This window comes from Euphorbia lathyris, chromosome 2, assembly GCF_963576675.1.
Source record: "Euphorbia lathyris chromosome 2, ddEupLath1.1, whole genome shotgun sequence".
NCBI lineage: Eukaryota > Viridiplantae > Streptophyta > Magnoliopsida > Malpighiales > Euphorbiaceae > Euphorbia > Euphorbia lathyris.
Window position 1 is genome coordinate 128748499 of NC_088911.1, and position 21811 is coordinate 128770309.

General features: G+C 34.2%; 2 protein-coding genes across 11 annotated transcripts; one reads left to right on the plus strand and one right to left on the minus strand.

Moving 5' to 3' along the window:
- Positions 1-3931: 3931 nt before the first annotated feature.
- On the minus strand, positions 3932-8525 carry LOC136219919 (grpE protein homolog 2, mitochondrial-like). 10 transcript variants are annotated; one of them, XM_066007510.1, is made up of 11 exons: positions 8200-8525; positions 7915-8014; positions 7467-7517; positions 6395-7349; positions 5986-6250; positions 5753-5896; positions 5590-5675; positions 5321-5488; positions 5056-5183; positions 4660-4710; positions 3934-4117 (listed from the first exon to the last, which is right to left on the minus strand). In XM_066007510.1, the coding sequence occupies exons 7-9, from the start codon at positions 5590-5592 to the stop codon at positions 5058-5060; spliced, it is 297 nt and encodes a 98-aa protein (XP_065863582.1). In that variant the 5' UTR covers positions 5593-5675; positions 5753-5896; positions 5986-6250; positions 6395-7349; positions 7467-7517; positions 7915-8014; positions 8200-8525; the 3' UTR covers positions 3934-4117; positions 4660-4710; positions 5056-5057. The 10 variants fall into 10 exon arrangements, 8 of the variants coding, with proteins under 8 accessions (XP_065863578.1, XP_065863580.1, XP_065863577.1 ...); XR_010684331.1 differs by lacking the exon at positions 5590-5675 and having other exon boundaries at positions 3932-4117; XM_066007506.1 differs by lacking the exons at positions 5590-5675; positions 5753-5896 and having other exon boundaries at positions 3933-4117; positions 5986-6134; positions 6209-6250.
- A 4645-nt stretch (positions 8526-13170) lies between these two features.
- Positions 13171-21598, plus strand: LOC136219921 (ISWI chromatin-remodeling complex ATPase CHR11). Its single transcript, XM_066007512.1, has 25 exons — positions 13171-13465; positions 13953-14075; positions 14170-14276; positions 14622-14734; positions 15038-15135; positions 15247-15426; positions 15585-15806; positions 16170-16304; positions 16393-16675; positions 16764-16837; positions 16989-17209; positions 17307-17394; positions 17480-17573; positions 17663-17851; positions 17950-17981; positions 18151-18227; positions 18444-18533; positions 18622-18691; positions 18784-18838; positions 18916-18974; positions 19048-19213; positions 20296-20474; positions 20595-20810; positions 20904-21002; positions 21089-21598. The coding sequence occupies exons 1-25, from the start codon at positions 13277-13279 to the stop codon at positions 21104-21106; spliced, it is 3177 nt and encodes a 1058-aa protein (XP_065863584.1). The 5' UTR covers positions 13171-13276; the 3' UTR covers positions 21107-21598.
- Positions 21599-21811: the final 213 nt, after the last annotated feature.

Here is a 21811-nt window from a genome sequence, read left to right on the forward strand (position 1 = left end):
AATTGAAATTCCCCACCACTAGGTAAAGCTTGGAGCTCATTGTACAAATGTTTGATACTAAGCATTTTTGTAGATATATTTAGTCTTTCTAAGATATCACTATTACAGTTACCCAAAAACTGTTTTATATTTTGACCTTTTGAAGGCAAACCTAAAGTTCTTTCAATATCTTTAGCAGTAAACTTTAATCTCCTCCCATAAATATAGAGTTTACATTTTTTCACATCAAATCAATGTACAAGATCTGCAATCAATTGATTCTTCAAGTTTTGACTAAATTTTTTAAGAAGGTCATCTATTCCAAGTTGTTTTACTACATCCATCTTATCTCTATCAAATGTCAATATAAGTTTAACAAACTATCGGATATTGCATCGACTTTCTATGGATACCTAAAAATTGTAACAAATATAAATTGTATATGATTTATTTTGTTCATCATTTAACAAAAAAAATTAGACAACAACCTGATAGATTACGTAAATATTAGTTAGAATATTTACGTAATCTTGTATTTTAGGATTAGCATATATTATGATAAATTTGCATATATTGATAAAACCAATTATGATTTGAAAGGTAAATCGTTTACAAGTAATAGATTCCATCACAGACATTATCATACAAAAAAAAGAATGATAGCATGATAATAAGTTTTTAAACAAGTTCTAGAGGTAAATTGAATATTTTAATAGTATAGATGGTAATTGACTTTTTTAGATAAGTACAGTGAGCTACACACTCAAACTACACACAATTGCCAATTACAATTATCAAATTTAACAATCCAAGTTCAATGTTTCAAATTGTAATAAGGTAGGTAACTACCTTTCTTTTACTTCATTCATTTATTTATGGGATAATGGCCAAATTTGACCTTGATATTTTTTGTGAAGTGAAAATATAGACATAACATATGAAATGGTACAAATTTACCCCTAACATTTCCAAGCAAAATCAATTTTAGTTCTACATTATCGGAAATTTGAAAATGCTAGTTTGACTGTTCTTTACATGTCATATTAGATCTTCCAAACATCGACTATGTCTAAAATATTTAGTGTTTTACTACCATAATTACAAAAATCATGTTAAAATGCTCAAAGTGTCTAAAATATTTAATGTGTTACTAATATATAGCTATAAATAACTAACAAAAAATGTTCGAAACTCGACAAACTTGTTTGGAAGGTCTGAAGTGACAGTTAAAAAACAATCAAACCAGTATTTTTAAATTTTAGGTATGGTAGGACTAAATTGAACTTGTTGAAAAATGTTATGATTAAAATTGTACTATTTCGTACGTTATGGTAAATCTACACTTCCCCCTGAAACATTAAGGTTAAATTTGACTTTTATCCCTTTATCTATTTGTTAAGAATGTAGATGAAAAAATTATAATGCATATTATGAGGTAAAGAAATCATAATAGAATATTTCTAATTGTAAAAAAAGTAAATCAATACCTATATACTATCCTTCAGAAAATTGTTTTTAAATTACCTTGGATAATTTTTCATTAGTTCTTATTTTCTCTGTGCACTATATAAAGCCAAATAGTTAAATAATATACTTCACATCCAATTGTATAAAATAAGCAAAAGGCTAAATACGTCATTTGTCCCCTGAACTTGTCCAAAAAGCTTGATTGGTCCCTTAAACTTGCATAAAATGTTATGTTACTCGATCGCAGAAAAGTAAGTTAAATGCGAAAGATGTATTTCCCGCATCTTAAAATGCTATTACATAATTCAAAAATGGATTAAAAACGAAGTTATTACTTGTTTAATTATGAAATCTGTCTTCTTTAATATTAGAACCGCATACCCAAATCTTGGTTGTTTTGCTTTTTTAAGACGGTGCAATACATTTTTCTCATTTAATTTACTTTTTTGTAACTGAGTGATCAATTGATTACACTTTGTGCAAAGTTCAGAAGGCTAACTGAACATTTTATTGGGACACTTTGAAAGTTCAGGGGGCCAATCAAGCTTTTTGGACAAGTTTAAGAGGCAAATGATGTATTAAGCCTAAGCAAAACTAAAAACTCTAGATTGCAAGTTTCAGCGTAAGCAAATTATTACAATGACAAAATCAACTTTGCACTTTGTAAGGTTTAAGTTGATAATTTTGAAAGGGAATTTGTGAGAGAGAAAAACAAACAGTAGTAGCATATTCTACTGATATAAATCGCAGCTGATATGGATTTCTAACCAAATAGTTTAATACCTCATGTTTAGACTCAAACAACAAATAACAGATGGAATAGGGTCAAACAAACACCATTTAAGTAACTAAGTGCCCATTTGGTTCTATTTTTTCGGAACTACTTGTTGCCTTTTAATTCAAAACAGTAGATAAAAAGTATTTGGTAAAATTTTGAAACAGCTGCTTTTAGCAGAAAAATCAACTAATATGTACTACTTTCACCAACTGCAAAACAACAAGCAGATGAACCAAACAACCCTTAAACTTGTTGGCACTAGTTACCCATTGTAATGTTCAAACCAAAACAAGTGATTTTTATTTTAAATTGTTGAAAAATTAAAGTTCAAACACACTTAATCCTAAAGCTGACACACATTCTTGCAAGACTATCAACCCATTTCTCTACTCACCAGTAACATTACTACCTTTTATCACATCAACAAACTTAACTAATGCATTTGGTAGACCTAAGCATAATTTAACCATGTCTTTTGTTATAGTTTCTTTTACTCGAGAGATATCATCACCAATATGTTTGTAGACCTATTTCATGTTAGCATATAATTATAATCATAAGAGAATAATATTGCTGAAATCAAGCTTGAATTTGAAGATATTGATTTTAATAAAGTGAAAATATCAAGGGATACATTATCAACAACCAAAAAACAAAACTATTTTCAAACTATTAGTATAGTAAAAGGTTAAGCAAGTTAACCTACAGATTCATACCAGAAATACTTTTTAATCTTCACCTTCGTAAATTGAATGAACATGCATTTTTTTTGTCTTGTAGTAATTATAAGGTCAAACACTTGTTTAGCAAGAGGACAGTTCAAACATGCATCTTTAAATAAAATCCAAAATCAAAATTTACACTCAAAGTCTAGTAGATTATGGAAACTCAAGATTTTGACCAAGCATTGGGTTCGTTAAATTTTGGTGGCAAAAACAAGATCATGCTTGTTAAATCATTGATAGTTGCCCGCGACACTTTGCTTGAAGGGCTACAAAGAATTATCAAAACCATTGATCAAGTCATTGATTTAATTGATTTTATATCCAAAATGAATGATATGAGGATTTTTGGTTCAATCATGAACGCAAATCCAGTAGATATATTGAAGTTGGGGAGCACATCAAACTACATAATGATTTCGAGTTTGTCCACTACAAGAAATTCAGTCTATAACGAGAGTTAATCCCGTCGTTAATTATATAAATACCGTCATTATTAACTTATAACGACCGTATATACCCTCATCCACCCTCGTTAAAACCTTTGAGGTTAAAGGTATTAACGACGGTATACTGTGTCCCATCGTTAAAACTAAACAATGACCGTACATAGTTGCTATTCAATAATTAAGACAGTAATGACTGTCGTTATTAATTGATTCCACCGTCGTTATTAAGATATTTTAATGAGTGAATAAACGGTCATTATTTACATAATTCACCGTCGTTACTATGACATTTTAATGATTGAATAAACTGTCGTTTATTCGCTTCTTCACCGTCGTTATTATTAAATTTTAACGAGTGAATATACGGTCGTCTTTTCCATAAATCACCGTAGTTATTATTACATTTTAATTATATTTACAACTATAACCCCGTCGTTATTTCACGAATGTACTAACACTAAAAATTATTTCAATATTTAATACAATAAAAAACAAATTCAATAATTGAAACATATATAAAATAAAAACCAATTTGTCTTTTTAACAAATTTGAGAACAAAAATACATAGTTATAAATTAAAATATGGGTTCTTGTTCTTTTTACAATAACAAAAGAATTCAACTTGTTCGTACATAACATGATATATAATTCATGACGTTTGCTTTCAAATCTCATCTCGAAGAACATGCCAGATGAATAGAATAATTTCCTTTTCCTTTCACTGTTGCAAATGCAAACATAAACTAATTAAGACAAGGATATAAGAGAAAAGAAGAAGAAAAAGACTTGAATATGTACAAACTAATTATTAATTGTTTAGAATATTCATATTTTTTGGATGGGTTTCTTTGTGATGATTATATAATGACAATACAAGAAATAAGAAGGCCAAGACTTATATTTTACAAGAATTGGTCAAAAATATGTATAATATTACTAACAGGCCAAATATCTGTGCATTAATTATTTTCACAAGCAACAAAGAGAGTAATGTCAAAAAAAAATTAGATGTGAGCAAGAGTGATAAAGGTGTATAAGAAATGAATTTGAATGCAACATGTGTGGTTTGTAATAAAAAATCAATTTTCAGTTTCTTGTGTAAATCAACCAAGAGAAGTCTCAACTCATATCACATTTGGTTTAAGTCTCATGATGCCATTTTAGGCAAGCTCATCTCATTCTCGATTTACATGTTCAAATTTATGAATGTGTTATAGATACATTAACCTGTTTTTTTAATACTAGCAATGTCAAAAAGCTTACCATTAAAATATGACGCAGAGTTCCCGAATAATATGCAGCAAGAGGTCCAAGCTTGGCAATAGTAAAAAGAGAAAGAAAAAGAAGTTAGGCATATAGGAGGCCAGATTACTGATGCTCATAAGTCATATATTAGTAAGAGAAGGTTGAAAAACACTTATATAAGCAGATATTTTTGGGTAGGTGTCTTTGGTACAATTGTAAATGCTAAGAAGATTACAAAAGTAGCTTTCATCCAAATTTGCATTTCCTATCCTTTTGATTTCCTATCTTCATTACATAACAACATTGCGACATGAAATTTGAGTAACATGAACCCGAAATTCTTTTGACAGAGACATGAAGGTTATGTAGTAAATTAATATGGGAATAATTAATTGGTTTTTATTTAAACAATACCTTTAGGACTGTTGCAACTGTGCATGGGGCTTAGAAGCATCTGATAACTGGAACACTGCATTATGCCTATGTGGATCAAATGGCTCATTTACTGGATCAAACTTCTCTATTTCGAATTTCCTAGATATCTGAAATCCAAGGAATCAGAAAACAGTATCAACAACAAATTAATATAAAGCAAATGTCTCCTCCCAAACACCTCCAAATGCACAATGTGAGTAATTTGTCATCCAGTATGATTGAGGAAACAATAGCATATACTTACCTCCACAAGCTGATTTTCAGTCATTTGAACTCGTTCCAAAAGGGTCTTATGTAATGGAACTGCCCTAGTTGAGCCAGCAGATGGGTCAATTTTTGCATAACTTTCATTGACAACTGAAGAAGCTCTTCCCAAATTATCCTCAACATCTAGTAGACTCTTTGCAAAGTTCTGCACCAAATACATGGAAGATATGTCGTTTCAAATTTTCAAAAAAAAAGAAGAATAACAAAAGAATTGTACAATGCAAGCTCAATACAAAAGCAACCAACCATTGTCTTCTCTAAATAAATTCAAAGAAAAAAGCAGGTCATCACTGTTAGAAAGAAGCAGGTCCCACAGAAACATGCATGGCAAGCTGAAATCAAACACAACATGGATATCGTGACACACGATGGTAGCATTAAAATGACACAGGAAGATTTTTACACTCACCTGCTATTCCATGAAGGGTCAGAGTTGTGCAAAAGCAATTAAGCTTGGATTAGAAGAAAACATACTAATCAATTGTACCAGAACCATTTCACTTTGATCTCCAGCAATTGGATTGCATGTTCTTATATTTGTCAAACCAAATGCCTGATAAAAGAAAATTATGCACATGCTACATAACAAGGCATGGATCAAGGAAAGGGTTAACTAGCGGTGAAAAAAGAGAGCATACCAACCTTGTGTGTGACTGGTTCCATATGGGATCATCCATATATGAACAAGCTCCAAGTTTTAGTTTAATATAGAGAATATCAGAATTAAATGGGTCGGCACACAATATCCTCCAACCTTCACGAAGAAGCTCTATAACCAGGACAACAAACACCTACATGTTTCAACTGTAAACAACATATTAAATAAATATTGGCATGAAATATATGCGTATCTGAATCACAGAACTTCTAGCAGGCAAAGACATGAATCGCCCTGCAAAACAAACACCTGCTCCCAAAAACACATGTGAATTCCATTTAGTTGATTCTGCATCAGCAGAGATAACTTCAAATGTTGCTCTAAAGTTATTGAAATCTCTAACAGTTTTCCCAGTTAAGATAAATTTATAAGCAATCAAACCAGGATTCTCACCCTCCAACATAGGATATGTAACAAGAAATCTCACACCATTTCTTCGTTGAATCGAATTAGGACAAGCACATTGAATTGGTACATTGATCTGATAATCTTGAGGGTGATACTGATAGCCTCTCACTCAGGATTCTCTTGAAGTAGATTTTATGCTTTCACTAACCCTTCGAAAACATCACAGCCAACAATATTAACCCAATCTCTGCTCGAAAAGTTGTACATCAAAGGGTCATGAAAGGAGCCACCGTGACATTGGCATCTAATGGGGATGATGATCTCTCTCCCAATAGGTAGATTTCTTGGATTTTCTTCCTTAAAATGGTTAATTTCAAAAGGAGATCAAATTGGGTTAAACTGAAGAGAGAAGGTATGGAAGTGATACAGATTGAAGGCGATAAATGAAGGTTTTAATCGTAAACCAACAAAGAGGTTCTTCTCTAGCTAAACTAGAAGGAGTGAATCCCGATAAACAAGGTATAAACCTTAAGTTCTCAAAGAGAATGATTTTGATTGATTAAAAGTTGTTTCAGGGTTTAAATACATCCCCTTAAAGATAATAAAAGACAAGGATTACCCCTACTAGGGTTTCAATAAGGCTATCCATAAAAGGGTAAAATAAGTGATACGCCCCGACAATCAGTACAATGGTACAGGTACGGATTGTCAGGGTTGTTGGTGAATTACTTTGGGAGGAAGTAAACCGAGATCCGCCCAGGGGTAGATGTTGATTCGCCTCCTTGTGTATTCCTAGATTCGCCCCGCTCGTATGTCCTAGGGATCCGCCCTCCTAGGGACAACCTCCGTGGGTCCAATGTCTGAGGATCCGCCAGAGTGCGTGTGATCAGCGATCCCAGTTAGGATATCCGCATCAGGGAGTGATTGAGTGGAAATTGTGTTGAGCTCTGTAGACTATATAAGTTTTGCAATCCAAGTCACTTGAGTTGCAAATGTAGCCCTGCACTTGTGATTAAGATGAAATACAGTTAGAGCTGTCATAAGGTTGCCGGGAAGAAGTGGGATTGATGAGGAAGATGAGAGAGCAAGGAAAGATGAATTTGGACAGAGAAAGCACCATAGAATAGATAATTGGGGGAGGTTAGAAGAATATGTTCCCAGGGAAAACCTGCAAGGAAATTAAAGCAATAAAAAGGGCTGCCCAATAAGCCTTCAAAAGCAGCTCTTACTGCAATATAACATGATATGTATAACCTTTGACATAACATCATTTTCCTAGTACTCCAATTTTTTAAATAAGCTGACAGATTTCTTGACATTGAGAGAGTGAGAGTTGTAACCCAACATTATAATTAATATAAAACTCAACAATTAAGCATTTTGTGTGTACATGATACATACAGGTGAGTTTATAATCTATAACTACATGGCTTTCCCACTATGATTACTTAATTGATGATAATTAAAAATTGGATAATGATTAAAGGGCTCCAATAGCATGCAGTCGAATATTATTGGAGAAAGAGATATAATGTTTGAATTTAGGGATAAAACTGAAACTGTACTTTAGGTCTCAAACGAATTGTCTCTGATCTTGCCCTGGATCTTCTCCGTGATTTGCTCTTCCTTAATTCCATGCGATTCGTAACCTCTTTGACTGAGTTCCTGAAATGGAGCTATTATTTAGGATCCACTCTTTGAGTTAGAGAACATTAATTTAATAGTTAATTTATCTCTAATAGTTAGGAAAAAAAAATTAACAACAAAATAAGTAATTAACTAATATCAATCCCTAATTTCACTAAAACCAATATACATAAGAAAATTCCTAAATAAAAAAATCAACCTACCTCTCTCCAGTCGCTAGTCGTTCTTCTCCTTGTCACCGGTTGATGGTTTTACGCCTCTCTCTGGTCGATGTGGTTGGAATTGGTCTTGCTCGTCTCCTCTTCGGTATTAGCCTGGATATCGGTGGGGATGGTAATAGCGTTGCTGCTGGTGCCGGTGGAATCCTTCATCCAGGAGGAACGGATAAGGGATTGAGCAATTGATAAAAAGAAGCTAAGGGATTGAACAATTATAAAGAAACCTACGAGTTTGGAATGCAAATTTCATTAACACCAATGACTTAGGGTTTGGAAGAGTTTTGGTTTTCAGTGACTCCTAATTATTTTAAGCGGGTTCTAAAACAAAAAAAAAATTATCTTAAGCGGGAGTAATTTCAACAAAATGAAATATCAATTTTGATTAGTGGTAAAAGAATTTGAAAAAAAGTTTTATTTTTTTTAATATTTTAGCGCCAAATTTCTAAAAACTTATTGGGAGGATAATCGTAAATAGTGACTGTTTTTTTGTGTGCTTAATAAATGAAATATCAATAAGGAGAGTAATATATATTAATAACAACAAGTTTTATTTACGGTCGTAAATATTGTAACTTTTAGCGAGTGTAAATTTTTACCCTCGTGAAAAAGCATTTTTAACGAGAGTATTAAAGGTACCTTCGTTAAATTTGGTCGTTATAGAATGAATTTCTTGTAGTGGTTTCTTTATTTTTATAGCACAATGATTCTTGATTATTATTTTTAGTCTTTGGTTTTCAAAAATATTTCTGAAGTGACAGGTCACCCTACTTCTTGCCGAAGGATGATGTGGTGAACGCTTTAAATTTATTGGGTACTCAACTATTGTAGTTGTGGAGCACATTTTAGCTGCAGCAAAGCATGCCCAACACAATGCAATATAGAAGGATGAGGCGCCTTGTTTTTTATGATGATATTTTTCAGCTTTCTAAGGTTCCCAAGCAGAAAACGAATTATATTATTAGTAAAGCCATCGAAAATCTATCTGGCTACCAGCCTCCAAAGCATATGAACTTTGGTTAGTATATTGCTTCAAATGTTTCAAGTCTAACATAATTCTTTAAACACTAATAACTCTAAATAAGCTTAATATTTATTTATTAGTATTCCAAGAGATAATTAACAATAATTATCTCAAATAATTATTGTTTATTCCCTTTGTTTGGTAAATAAGAAAGTGATAGGAATCTTGAAACTCTAGAATAGAAAACTAATTCTACTTTTGATTTAAAAAATAAAATAAAATTGCAAAAGGTTTTTTGTTAATTGTACTTTGGAAATCAATTTGAGTTTTATCTTCATTTTTTCTAGGATTGTAAGGTTATGGGATTGAATGGAAACAAATAAAACTACATAATGTAATTGAGTTTTATCTTCCTTATTGGTTCATGAACTTACTTTGTTCATGTTGGATTTTTAATATTTTTAACAGACTTGATCCGTTTAGCTAGAGACCTACCCATTTAACACGAACATAATTTCAAAAACAGTCAAAAAATTGCATAGGACATACACTGAAGATTAACACCTCAAAGTAGCATATGAAAGTAAAATGCATCAAAGCATTGAGTAATTGATAACACAGTATGCCTAAAAGACATAATTTAAAATTAAAACTCTCATCAAATTGAAAGAAGCCAACCTCTGCAATTGAACACCCAGACCAAAATAAAAACAGTGCACTCATTAAAGCAACCGTGTTTTTCATCTTGCACAAACCATGCCTACATCATTGACTTGAGAAAATGAAATTTATAATATATTAATTTATGATTTATTTTAAATCTATAAATGTAAGAGTTCGTAACTAAAAAAATGCATTTCGATTCAGGCCGAGTATTTACTCTAGTGTTACTCTAATCAAATAGTTAGTATGAAAAGGAAATATATCACCGAACAACAAAAAGAGATTAAACCACATTCATGGAACTAAATTTCACAAAATTTAAAATACTCACATCCAAAATTGTTGCAACTAGGTGATTATGAACAAAAAAAAAAAAGAAAAACAAGTCTTATTCATAGAGTTCTAACTCTAACAATATTCCTCATTAGACGTATTCATTGCTCAATTAACTACGAGGTTTGTTCATGAATGAATGAACAATTAGAGTGCAGGGGTGCGGGTTCAATCCTGTTATTTAGACCTCTAAACTCACCAAAAAACCTCCCAAGGAAATAAAAATTAAAGAAAGAATGATTTCAAAATAGATGAGGTTTCCATAAACAAAATTATGAAGAAATTACAACTAAATACTTATAAGTTCACTTTTAGTTCCACCTATGATCCAAAATCAGTTTTCATAAAGATGCAATGCTAGACCCTCTTTGTAGACTTCTGTACGCGCTAGAAATCAACAATTTTAGTAATCAATCCATAATGTCAAAAAATGGCACTTTTCATTAACTCATTCTATCTTGACATTTTTTTTCTAGGAGCTTCTAAAAAAATCATCGTCCTAATCTCACAGACATGTTTAATTTAAGAAAATGCAAACCTCACCAGTTTAAGTAGTACACATTAAATCAAGCAACACAATATTGAATTTAACCAAATAATCAAAGAAAAAATAAATAACGTAATAGGAAAACCTTACTTGAAAGATGGCAGAACTTCAATTCAAATTGGACCAAGCGAGCATAGGGTGAAAAACATGTAGACTGCAACGCGATTCGATAAGCGAATGGGGAGAAACTAGCAAATTCAAATATGAGGACAAGTCTGTTTGATGTATACGGGGAAGAAAAACTTGTATGTTGCAACTCAATTTGATGATGGGATTGGGAAGAAGGTTGCAACTTAATTTGATGAGGGGATTGGGAAGAAATCCCCAAATTCAAAACTGGCAAACGAAATAAGAAAGAAGTAGGATGAGTATGTTGTAATTGCCCTTCTCTTCTTCTTTCAAGGCTTCAAAGGAATGTCGAATATACGTAGAGTCCAATAGAGGAGTTGTGTGAAAAGGAGAAAATAACTCAGGAAAAGAGATGAGAAGCTTTTGTATAGAAGAAAGATGGAGAGAGGAGTGAAGACCGGAAGAACCAATTAGCCGGTTAAAGTATTTAAATTACCTATTAATATAATTTAATGGTGGAGATCAATAAAAATTACAATCAACGGTGGTAAAAAGCAAAGTAAAGATTACTTTGTTTTACAACAAAGTAACCATAGCATGCATCTATCATCTAATTATATTTTAACACTATTTTTTTCATACATATTTCATGTTTATATTACATATCAACTAAACATATTTTAACATAGCATTAGCTAATTTTAACACATAACTAATTATTTACATATACATATATATTAAAACAAAAAATAATAATTCCATACCTTGTTCCTTGTAGTTTCTTCCATGCACCACCATGAAAAGAAAATGATAGTATTATTAACTAGATATACAAAAAAAATAAAATAATGGATTAATATTAACTAAATACACAAAACGATACTAAAACATACATTTTTTTCTAAACTCTTTAGATAGGGGGGGAGATTAATGTTGTAAAAAATTTAAGTGTTAAGTGTAGGGTGATGATATTAAGTGTTAAGGGATGTAAATGTATATGAATGAGTCAGTGAAAGGAAATGGAATGAAGGGTGATGAGATTAATATTGTAAGTGAAATGGGATGGAATGTATTATGGGGTGATGAGAGAATGAAATGTATTAAGGGAATGGAAGGTACTAAGGGGGTGATGAGGGAATGAAATGTATTAAGGGTGAGTTATATTTATAGGGTCAACTCATTCTTCTGAATTTTAGATCAAAATTGATATTCTTCTCCATTTTGAGAAGAATCTACACATTCACGAGATTTAATCCTGTGAATGTGTAGTCACTGCTCCCATTAATGGGAGCAGTGACTACATTAATGAGACCAGCAAGATCGATAAGAGTGATATCAGTCTCCTGAAAAGTATATTTATATGAGCTAGGGGCTGACACAAATATAAGACTGGTAACAGAGCTACCTGTTTATATTTTTTTTTTGGTAAATATGAAACTGATAGGGTTTCTACCAGTTTCTTTGTAAAATGAAACCGGTAGGAATCCTACCGGTTTCGTCCTGTAATAGCAAGAACCCCACAATGAGCAATATGCTAAATCTAGGCCCGGTTGAGGATTAAATTCTCAATAGGTTCCAAATGGGGGCAAAATTTCATAATTGGATGGTTGAAAACCCTATGACCACTAGAGATTTTCTTAGTTTGAGACTTACTTACATCAACATATTAGTTGATTAAATTTATTTAGAGTGACATATTAATCATATAAAATGGTTATAATATTCTATTACTTCTTGAAATTATTTAAAGTGATACACATTTTAACTTATCAAAATCTCTTTTTATTTTGCTACGTGAAGTTAATGGACTACTGGAATATTTTAAACAAGTTCAAGAAGCTAAACAAGACACTATTAAATAAGGCCCATTCGATTTTCCTCATTATGTTAAAGATCCTAATGTATAAGGATTTTTACATGAAAATCATATTTAGCTATAAAATTACAAATAAACTATATTACTAGAACTAATTTTAAATATGTCACTATTTTCTATATATCATAAACAAAATATGATTTTATACTTTAATTTAAGAATTTTTTAACTTCAATCCATAAATTTTAAACTCTAAAAAATAAATCTTAGACCCTTAATTTATAAACACCGATTTTTAAAAATAAATTTCTACTTAGATTTCTTAAACATTTTGTAGATTTGTCAGCAGCCCAAGAAGAACAAACACACCGCACCGAGAATGGGCTGAGCCCTGCACCGAACCACCGAGCCATGGAGCATCTACGTGCGCAGGCGGGAATTCACATTTTCGGCTGTAACGAAAAGGCGGGAAATTCCATTTCACTCCAAACGAAGATCGAAAGGCCAGGCCCAAGTTCCTTAAGAAAACCCCCCACATATAAATACCAAAATCCAAAGCACCAAATTTGTGTTCTTCCTTCAGTCATTTCCCAATAGGAAGTCGCTTCCGTTTTAAACTCTTTCCTTTTTCTCTCCACAACAACGAACCCTCGATCCCCGGAAATACCTAGCGATGGCCAGGCCTTCGAGACAAGAGACTTCGTCTGACGACGCACTGTCCAATTCGTCGGAGGAGGAGCAAGTTAACGACCAGATCGAGGAGGACGACGAAGAGGAGCTCGAAGCTGTTGCTCGCAGTGCGGATTCTGACGATGAAGAAGTTGGTGATGACGCCAACGGTGAAGATGAGGATGCTGAAGAGGTAATTCATGCTGTTTCGATGGTCGGTTATAGTTATCCTGTTTCATGTTATGTTGCTTTATGAGGAAACATTGGTGGATCTATGTAAGGTGTAGGGTTTGGAATGGATAAGAAGGTTTTCATGGTCTACGTTTGGGGTTTAAGTTTAGGTTAAAGAAAAATGAGAAATGTAAGGTGGTTAGCGGTCCTTACAAGGAAGAAGAGATGTGGAGGGCTTAATTTATTTCTTTGACACTATTATCTCTTTTAAAGTTATGATGTTTGCTTTGCACCTGAAAATTTGAGAATTAGTAGGATTCTGGGTGAGTTGAGTAGGAAAAAAAGTAAATTAGGAGCGCCTATATTGGCGACATGGAAGTTTGTCTTTGAACTAAGTGTGCGTAGGTTATTATGCATTTAAATTCATTTGGATTTTGAGTCTCAAGTCTCTTTATTTGGTATTCAGCATTTCCTGATAAAAAAATTCCTAACCTAAATTTTACCTGCAGGATGAGACTAACAATGAGATTAGCAAGCGTGAAAAGGAAAGACTCAAAGAAATGCAGAAAATGAAGAAACATAAGATTCAAGAGATATTAGATGCCCAAAATGCAGCTATAGAGGCTGATATGGTGTGTTTGCTGCACAACTGATTAATGTGTGCTTGTTTGATTGTAGTACCTGAGATTTTCACTGTATATAATGTCGTGTTTAATCTAATGGCAGAACAATAGAGGAAAGGGGCGCTTGAACTACTTGCTCCAGCAGACTGAGTTGTTCGCTCATTTTGCTAAACATGATCCCTCTGCATCCCAAAAGAAAATCAAGGGAAGGTACAAGTTTGGTTGTTTGATAAGTTAAACATTGTTCTTTTATAAATTCTCCCTGTTCTCTTTTTGATGATGCATTGTTCTGTTTTATATGCTGGAGTATTCACAATTTAATGTGAGAGTTCTGACTGTGCTAAGGATCTTATTAAAACATATTGGAAGATATGTCTTTGATATTAGCACGAGTGACACTTCAATGGGATAGGATACCTAGGTTCAAATTTTCACTTTTGCTGAAAGAGGGTTCCTTATTAGAATTTAGCTGCATGTCATATATATTGAATTGTTGCACCTGCATTGCATATGAATGTCCACTAATCTGATAATTTTTTTCACAATGTAAATTAGGGGTCGGCATGCATCCAAATTGACTGAGGAGGAAGAAGATGAAGAATGCCTTAAGGAAGAAGAAGATGGTTTGTCCGGGGCAGGAAACACACGATTGCTGACACAACCCTCCTGTAAGTGGTCTATCTTGTTTGTATTTGTGGCATTTCATGCTTAAGTGGGTCTTGTTGGTTTTATCATACCTTTTAGCAAACAATTACTGATGGCTACAAATGGATGAATTCACTTTTTTCATCTAGCTCATTTGATCTTTACAACACATTTGAAATTGTTATTTGAAAATAATGCTGAATATCTGGTATTTTAGAATGTGAGAGATTCTTGTTGCCTCGAGAAATCTTTTAAAGAAGTCTGTCGTGTAGGTTCAAAAAGTGTGTTGGAAGCTTATATTGCTCTTTCTTCATTACTATCTCCAGGTATTCAGGGAAAAATGAGGGATTACCAACTTGCTGGATTAAACTGGCTCATAAGACTTTATGAGAATGGCATAAATGGAATTCTTGCAGATGAAATGGTATACCTTTTTTTGTTAAATTGGTTTGCAATATTGCTTTGTCATAACTCATACGTTAGTACACAATTGCATTCACTGCTTTAATGTGACATTCTTGGACTTGCAATCCAGGGTCTCGGTAAAACTTTGCAAACCATCTCCTTAATGGGGTACCTGCACGAGTTTAGAGGAATAACTGGTCCTCACATGGTGGTTGCTCCAAAGTCTACACTTGGCAACTGGATGAATGAAATTCGTCGTTTTTGCCCAATATTGCGTGCTGTAAAGTTTCTAGGCAACCCTGAGGAAAGGGTAAGTCACCAGAAATATGCTCCCTCCCTCTCTCTCTCTCTCTCTCTATATATATATATATATATATATATATATATATTGAAGTATATTATTGCGGGTGATTCTCTGCTGCTATGATTTCATGGTTCTAAAGTTTTGTATTTCCTTGTTTTTGGCAGAGACACATACGTGAGGATTTACTGGTTGCAGGCAAGTTTGATGTCTGTGTTACAAGTTTTGAAATGGCCATCAAAGAGAAAACTAGCTTGCGTCGCTTTAGCTGGCGCTATATAATCATTGATGAGGCCCATCGGATTAAGAATGAAAACTCACTTCTTTCAAAAACAATGAGAATTTATAATACTAATTATCGACTCCTCATTACTGGGACTCCGCTTCAGGTATGTATTTGGTCTACAGTGTCATAAATTGAGTTTGAGATCTGTTATCTGTAATTATGCTTTTATGCAGAATAAGGTTTATGTCGGTTTACATGGTGGGATTTCTAAGGTTGAATGGATTAAGATACCTAAAATGTTTAGGCAGGTTAATGAGTGTTTTTGCCTGGTCGCTTTCTACTTGCATGCATTCTGAATGTTTTTAACTCGTCTGTCCATAATTTTTTTCTTGTTTTGAGGTTGGTTGTTAAACCAAAGATCTCCTCTCTCCACTTCTTGAAGATGTCCCAAATGGTTTACATTGAATTGGGTTGGCTCTAGTTGTATAATTGTGGTGTTCTTATAATTTTTTTTTTTTGTATGCAGAACAATCTACATGAACTCTGGTCTCTTCTGAACTTTTTACTGCCAGAGATCTTTAGCTCAGCTGAAACTTTTGATGAATGGTTCCAAATTTCTGGTGAAAATGATCAGCAGGAGGTTGTGCAACAACTTCACAAGGTAGTTATTTCATCCTTTTACTGTTTAGTTCCAAGGATTTTTATGCTACCTTGTGGTTAATTATTTTTGTGGAATCTGTATCTTAAAGGTTCTTCGGCCTTTCCTTCTTCGAAGACTGAAGTCTGATGTTGAGAAAGGATTGCCTCCAAAGAAGGAAACTATACTGAAGGTGGGTATGTCGCAGATGCAGAAACAGTATTACAAGGCCTTACTGCAGAAAGATCTTGAAGTTGTTAATGCTGGTGGGGAACGTAAACGTCTTCTGAATATAGCAATGCAGCTGCGTAAATGCTGTAACCATCCATATCTTTTCCAGGGTGCTGAACCTGGCCCACCATACACCACGGGGGATCACCTTATTACTAATGCTGGTAGGATTCACTCAAAAAATTTGAGTCCATGGGCGTTTATATATTAACTAGCAACCTAAGTATTTCCTTAAACTTGTTAATTTTCCAGGTAAGATGGTTCTTTTGGATAAGTTGCTTCCGAAGCTGAAAGAGCGTGATTCCAGGGTGTTAATATTTTCGCAGGTCAGTGTAGTATAGAGTATTAAATGAGTGGGGTCACATCTCTTTTGTTTATCAGTCTGAATATGTGCTTGTGCAGCTTGTTCCACATGAATTATTATTCCTAGCATTAGGAGACATCTGTCTTATTCTTGTGGTTGCTTTTCAAATGTAGATGACTAGATTGCTTGACATTCTTGAAGACTACTTAATGTTTAAAGGCTATCTGTATTGCCGGATTGATGGGAATACTGGTGGAGAAGATCGTGATGCCTCCATTGATGCATTTAACAAGCCAGGGAGTGAGAAATTTGTATTCTTATTGTCAACTAGGGCTGGAGGACTTGGAATTAATCTTGCAACAGCAGATGTAGTTATACTTTATGATAGTGACTGGTGAGGGGCTGTAAATTTGTTTTCTTTTTGCTTTTATTTATTTATATTATGTCGCTTTCTTCCTTGTTTTTGGTAATGAACCTGATGTTTGTTTCAGGAATCCACAAGTTGATTTGCAAGCACAGGATCGTGCTCACAGGATTGGTCAAAAGAAAGAAGTTCAAGTGTTCAGATTTTGCACTGAGGTATGGGTTTATGTTATGTGTTCCAGAAGAAGCTAAGCTTAAGCTACATCAATCATATTTCTAATTTTGATTGATCATGTTACAGTATACCATTGAGGAAAAAGTGATTGAGAGGGCTTATAAAAAGCTAGCACTAGATGCTTTGGTGATTCAACAAGGACGTCTTGCAGAGCAGAAAAGTAATCACATCTGCTCATTTGGTTTGGCGAATCATTGATGGTTTGTGCTTTACTATATATAATGGTTTGATGTGTTGTGTATCATGCAGCTGTTAATAAAGATGAGCTACTTCAAATGGTGAGGTTTGGTGCTGAAATGGTCTTCAGCTCTAAGGATAGCACCATTACAGATGAAGACATAGATAGGATTATTGCTAAAGGAGAAGAGGCCACGGCAGAGCTTGATGCTAAAATGAAGAAGTTCACAGAAGATGCAATAAAATTTAAAATGGACGATAGTATGTGCATAAATAAATAAGTCTATTTTAAAAGTTCATATTCAGTTATTTTAGTTTTTATGAAATCTTGTGGTAACTGATGAAATTCTTTTTTGCAGCTGCTGAATTGTATGATTTTGATGATGATAAGGTGACTATAGTTCCTCTACCCCATTCTCTCTCACCTTGCTCTTCCCCCCAATTCCTTTTTCCTCTTGTTTCCTCTCTATCAATCAATCATTAACTATTAGTTTGATGTTCTAGTATTACTTTGAGGCTTACTTTTGTGACAATACAATCTGTGTTTTGACTTTATGAAGGATGAAAACAAGTTTGACTTCAAGAAGATTGTCAGCGATAATTGGATTGAACCACCAAAGCGGGAGCGAAAGCGCAAGTAATGCTCATTTCCACCCTTTTCTTGTAATTTTGCTTATGTCACCAATCCCTCCATAGAATGGACTTGGAGGAGCTTCCAATGGAAGCCTTGGAGTCCCGAGTTCAAGACCCAGCACCACTTCTAGTTTCATTTTAAAAAAATTGCTTGTATTTTTGTATCCTGCATCATAATGATTTTGGGTTAATCTATTTATTCCCCCTTTTTCTTGACTAGTTACTCGGAATCTGATTACTTCAAGCAAACAATGCGTCAAGGTGGCCCTACAAAACCAAAAGAACCCCGGATTCCTCGCATGCCTCAATTGTATGTACTTTTGAAACATTTGATTCGATACCTTGAGTAAGTTTGTTTCTTGTGCATTGTGCCTTGAACATATTTCTTGTATTTTCAGGCATGACTTCCAGTTTTTCAACACACAAAGATTGAGTGAGTTGTATGAAAAAGAAGTACGCTACCTCATGGTGGGTAACATCTTGGTATCTCAGTCACATAGTTGATATATTCTGGTTGAATATCTCTGCATACTAATTGTAGTGGCCTTTGACAATTTCAGCAAGCACATCAAAAGAATCAGTTGAAAGACACCATTGACGTGGATGAACCTGAAGGTTTGTTTGATTAGGTGTTTCTCTATGTTGTTTGTTGCATATTTCTATTGACTGCTGACTGATTATTAACTGTTTAGAAGTTGGAGATCCTTTGACTGCTGAAGAATTGGAAGAGAAAGAGAAATTATTAGAAGAGGTGAGCTGGGTGTAGGTTTGATTTTTATATTGTGGGCATATGTACTGACTGATATACGATCATATATTTTCAGGGCTTCTCTTCATGGAGCAGAAGAGATTTCAATACCTTTATCAGGGCTTGTGAGAAGTATGGAAGGAGTGATATAAAAAGTATTGCTTCTGAAATGGAAGGGAAAACAGAAGAGGAAGTTGAAAGATATGCTAAAGTTTTTAAAGAGCGGTACAAGGAATTAAATGGTGAGTATAATCATGTTTCTCTCAATGTTCATAGAATTTTTTTTTTCCCTTTCTTTTAATGAAGTTCTTAGGTTTCTTTTAGCATGAGGTTATATGGTATGTACTGCTGATGAATGTAAAGAGCTCATACTCAATGACAGTTTTAAAAAGCGAAAGGCAAGTCAAGGTGACAAGGGCAAAATATCGCCTTGAGGCGAGGCGAGAGGCGAGGCGACGGCCTCTCGCACGTGAGGCGACAAAAAATTAGAAAATAAAATAAAATTAAGTCAATAAAAACTAGTAGTACTTAAGGATAGTTTAATTTCTAAACTTGTAAACCAAAATAACTTAAAGTCTAATAATAAAGTGCTAATTCTTAAATCAAAATAGCATAATTTCAAGCATCTACCTAGCGTACTTAAAGATTATTGATCATGTTTGGCAAGAGGAGTTCCATAGTCCTCTTTATGCAGCTGCACGTTATCTTAACCCATCTTTATTTTATAACCCCAGTTTCTCCTCCAATAAAGTTGTCCAAAAAGGTTTACTTGATTGTATAGAAACAACTTAGAACCTAATTTGTCTGCTCAAGTTACAATCACAAGTCAGATAAAATTCTACGAGGAAGCTGTGGGAAGCAGAAACTTGGTGGTGGAGGAGAAGAATCGGTGGTGGAGGAGAAGAAGAGAGAGCCGTTGGAGTTTTTGGGGGGTGTCTGTGTCTGTCTCTTTAATTTTATCAGGCTATTCTGTTGTCTTTTTTATTTTATATAAATTAGGGTTTTTTTTAAAAGAAAAAGCTGACTTAACGCCTTACCTGCAAGAGGCGATCGCCTCTCGCCTCAGACCGCCTCTCGCCTGAGAGGGTGAGGCGATCGCCTCTTGAAGGTAAGTCGCCTTCCATTCTGGAAGGCGGTGGGGTGATCGCCTCTCGCCTGAGGCGACAGAGGCGATCGCCTTTTTAAACTATGCTCAATGAGATGATTATATAGCTAAGGAGCATTGCCAAATATGCTTAAAAATGTCTTTAGATTATGTTGAGTGGATCTTGACAGTTGTTTAATTGCTTCCTTTTCTCTTCTGAACTGTGTGTCGTACCAATAGATTATGATAGAATCATTAAGAACATTGAAAGGGGGGAGGCCAGAATTTCTCGAAAAGATGAGATCATGAAAGCAATTGGGAAGAAATTGGATCGCTACAAGAACCCATGGCTTGAATTGAAGATCCAGTATGGTCAAAACAAAGGAAAGCTGTACAATGAAGAATGTGATCGTTTCATGGTACAATTTTCACTTTTACACATTTCTCTGATGGTCTTTCTTTCTTCTGTTTGGTTTTCTTTTTGCATCTTGGATGTTGTTAGTCGCAGTGGCATTAATTCCATCTGTTTCTACAACCAGATTTGCATGGTTCATAAGCTTGGATATGGAAATTGGGACGAGTTAAAGGCAGCATTCCGTACATCACCTTTGTTCCGCTTTGACTGGTTTGTGAAGTCCCGCACAACTCAAGAACTTGCAAGGAGATGTGATACCCTAATTCGTTTGGTGGAGAAGGAAAACCAAGAATATGATGAGAGAGAGAGACAGGCACGGAAAGAGAAGAAGCTTGCGAAGGTTCCTTCTTAATATTCCTCTTCTGCAGACAAATTGCAAGCACTGCACTTGTAGTTGACAATGATCATTTAGCTATAACATCTTGTATTGCAGAACATGACACCATCCAAGCGGTCTATGGGAAGACAAACTGATAGTCCAACGTCAATGAAGAAACGGAAGCAATTGACAATGGATGATTATGCGAGCTCAGTATGTATCTGGATACAGCATTTAACTTTTAATGTATGCTGATAATTGAGTGTTCACTGTGGTCAATTATGTTAATTCTTTTGCAGGGAAAGAGGAGGAAGTAATATTGGTGTTAGCATAGCACCCCTCCCTTTATTTAGGACAGGGGAGTGGTTTGGGGATCTGGCATTTCAATGGTGATTTAGCGTACTGCCACTATTCATTCATTAAGGATCAGAACCTAGTGAGGTGCGAAATCTGGACTGATGTGAGAGGTTAATATAAACACAGGCCTGGTGTGTGTCGATAGTGGTATCTCCGTTGTGGTGTTGATGTTTTAATTGCCCCTTTTGTAGTTGGAATGTGTTTAGATAGAAGGGTGATGTTTCTGATGTCTTATATGCAAAGATAAGTAAAACTGTTTTTGGCCTCCTAGCCATTAGAAATCCAGTATCTCGACCTGCATGGAAGAGCTAATTTTAGAAGTAAATTTTGAAGTTGTCTACTTTAGAATGGTTGTAAATCAAGCACCAGTTGTTATTTAACACATTGAACTTGTATTTCATAGACTGACGTTAGTGCTTTTGGATTGTCAATATGATTCAAATTTCCCATAAGCCATGTGTGGAGATGAGCATAAAAAATGAATTCTGGTTGTGCAATGTTTATATATCCATGTTAGAATACAAGTAGCAATAAACAAGATTGAAAATGACGAGCACCAACTTATCGTGATTCCGCAACTATAATAGATGATATGTAGTCACTTGCTTAACTGGTCAAAGTTTTATTTGCTTTGCTACCTTAGAATTTTAGGGTATCAATCATGT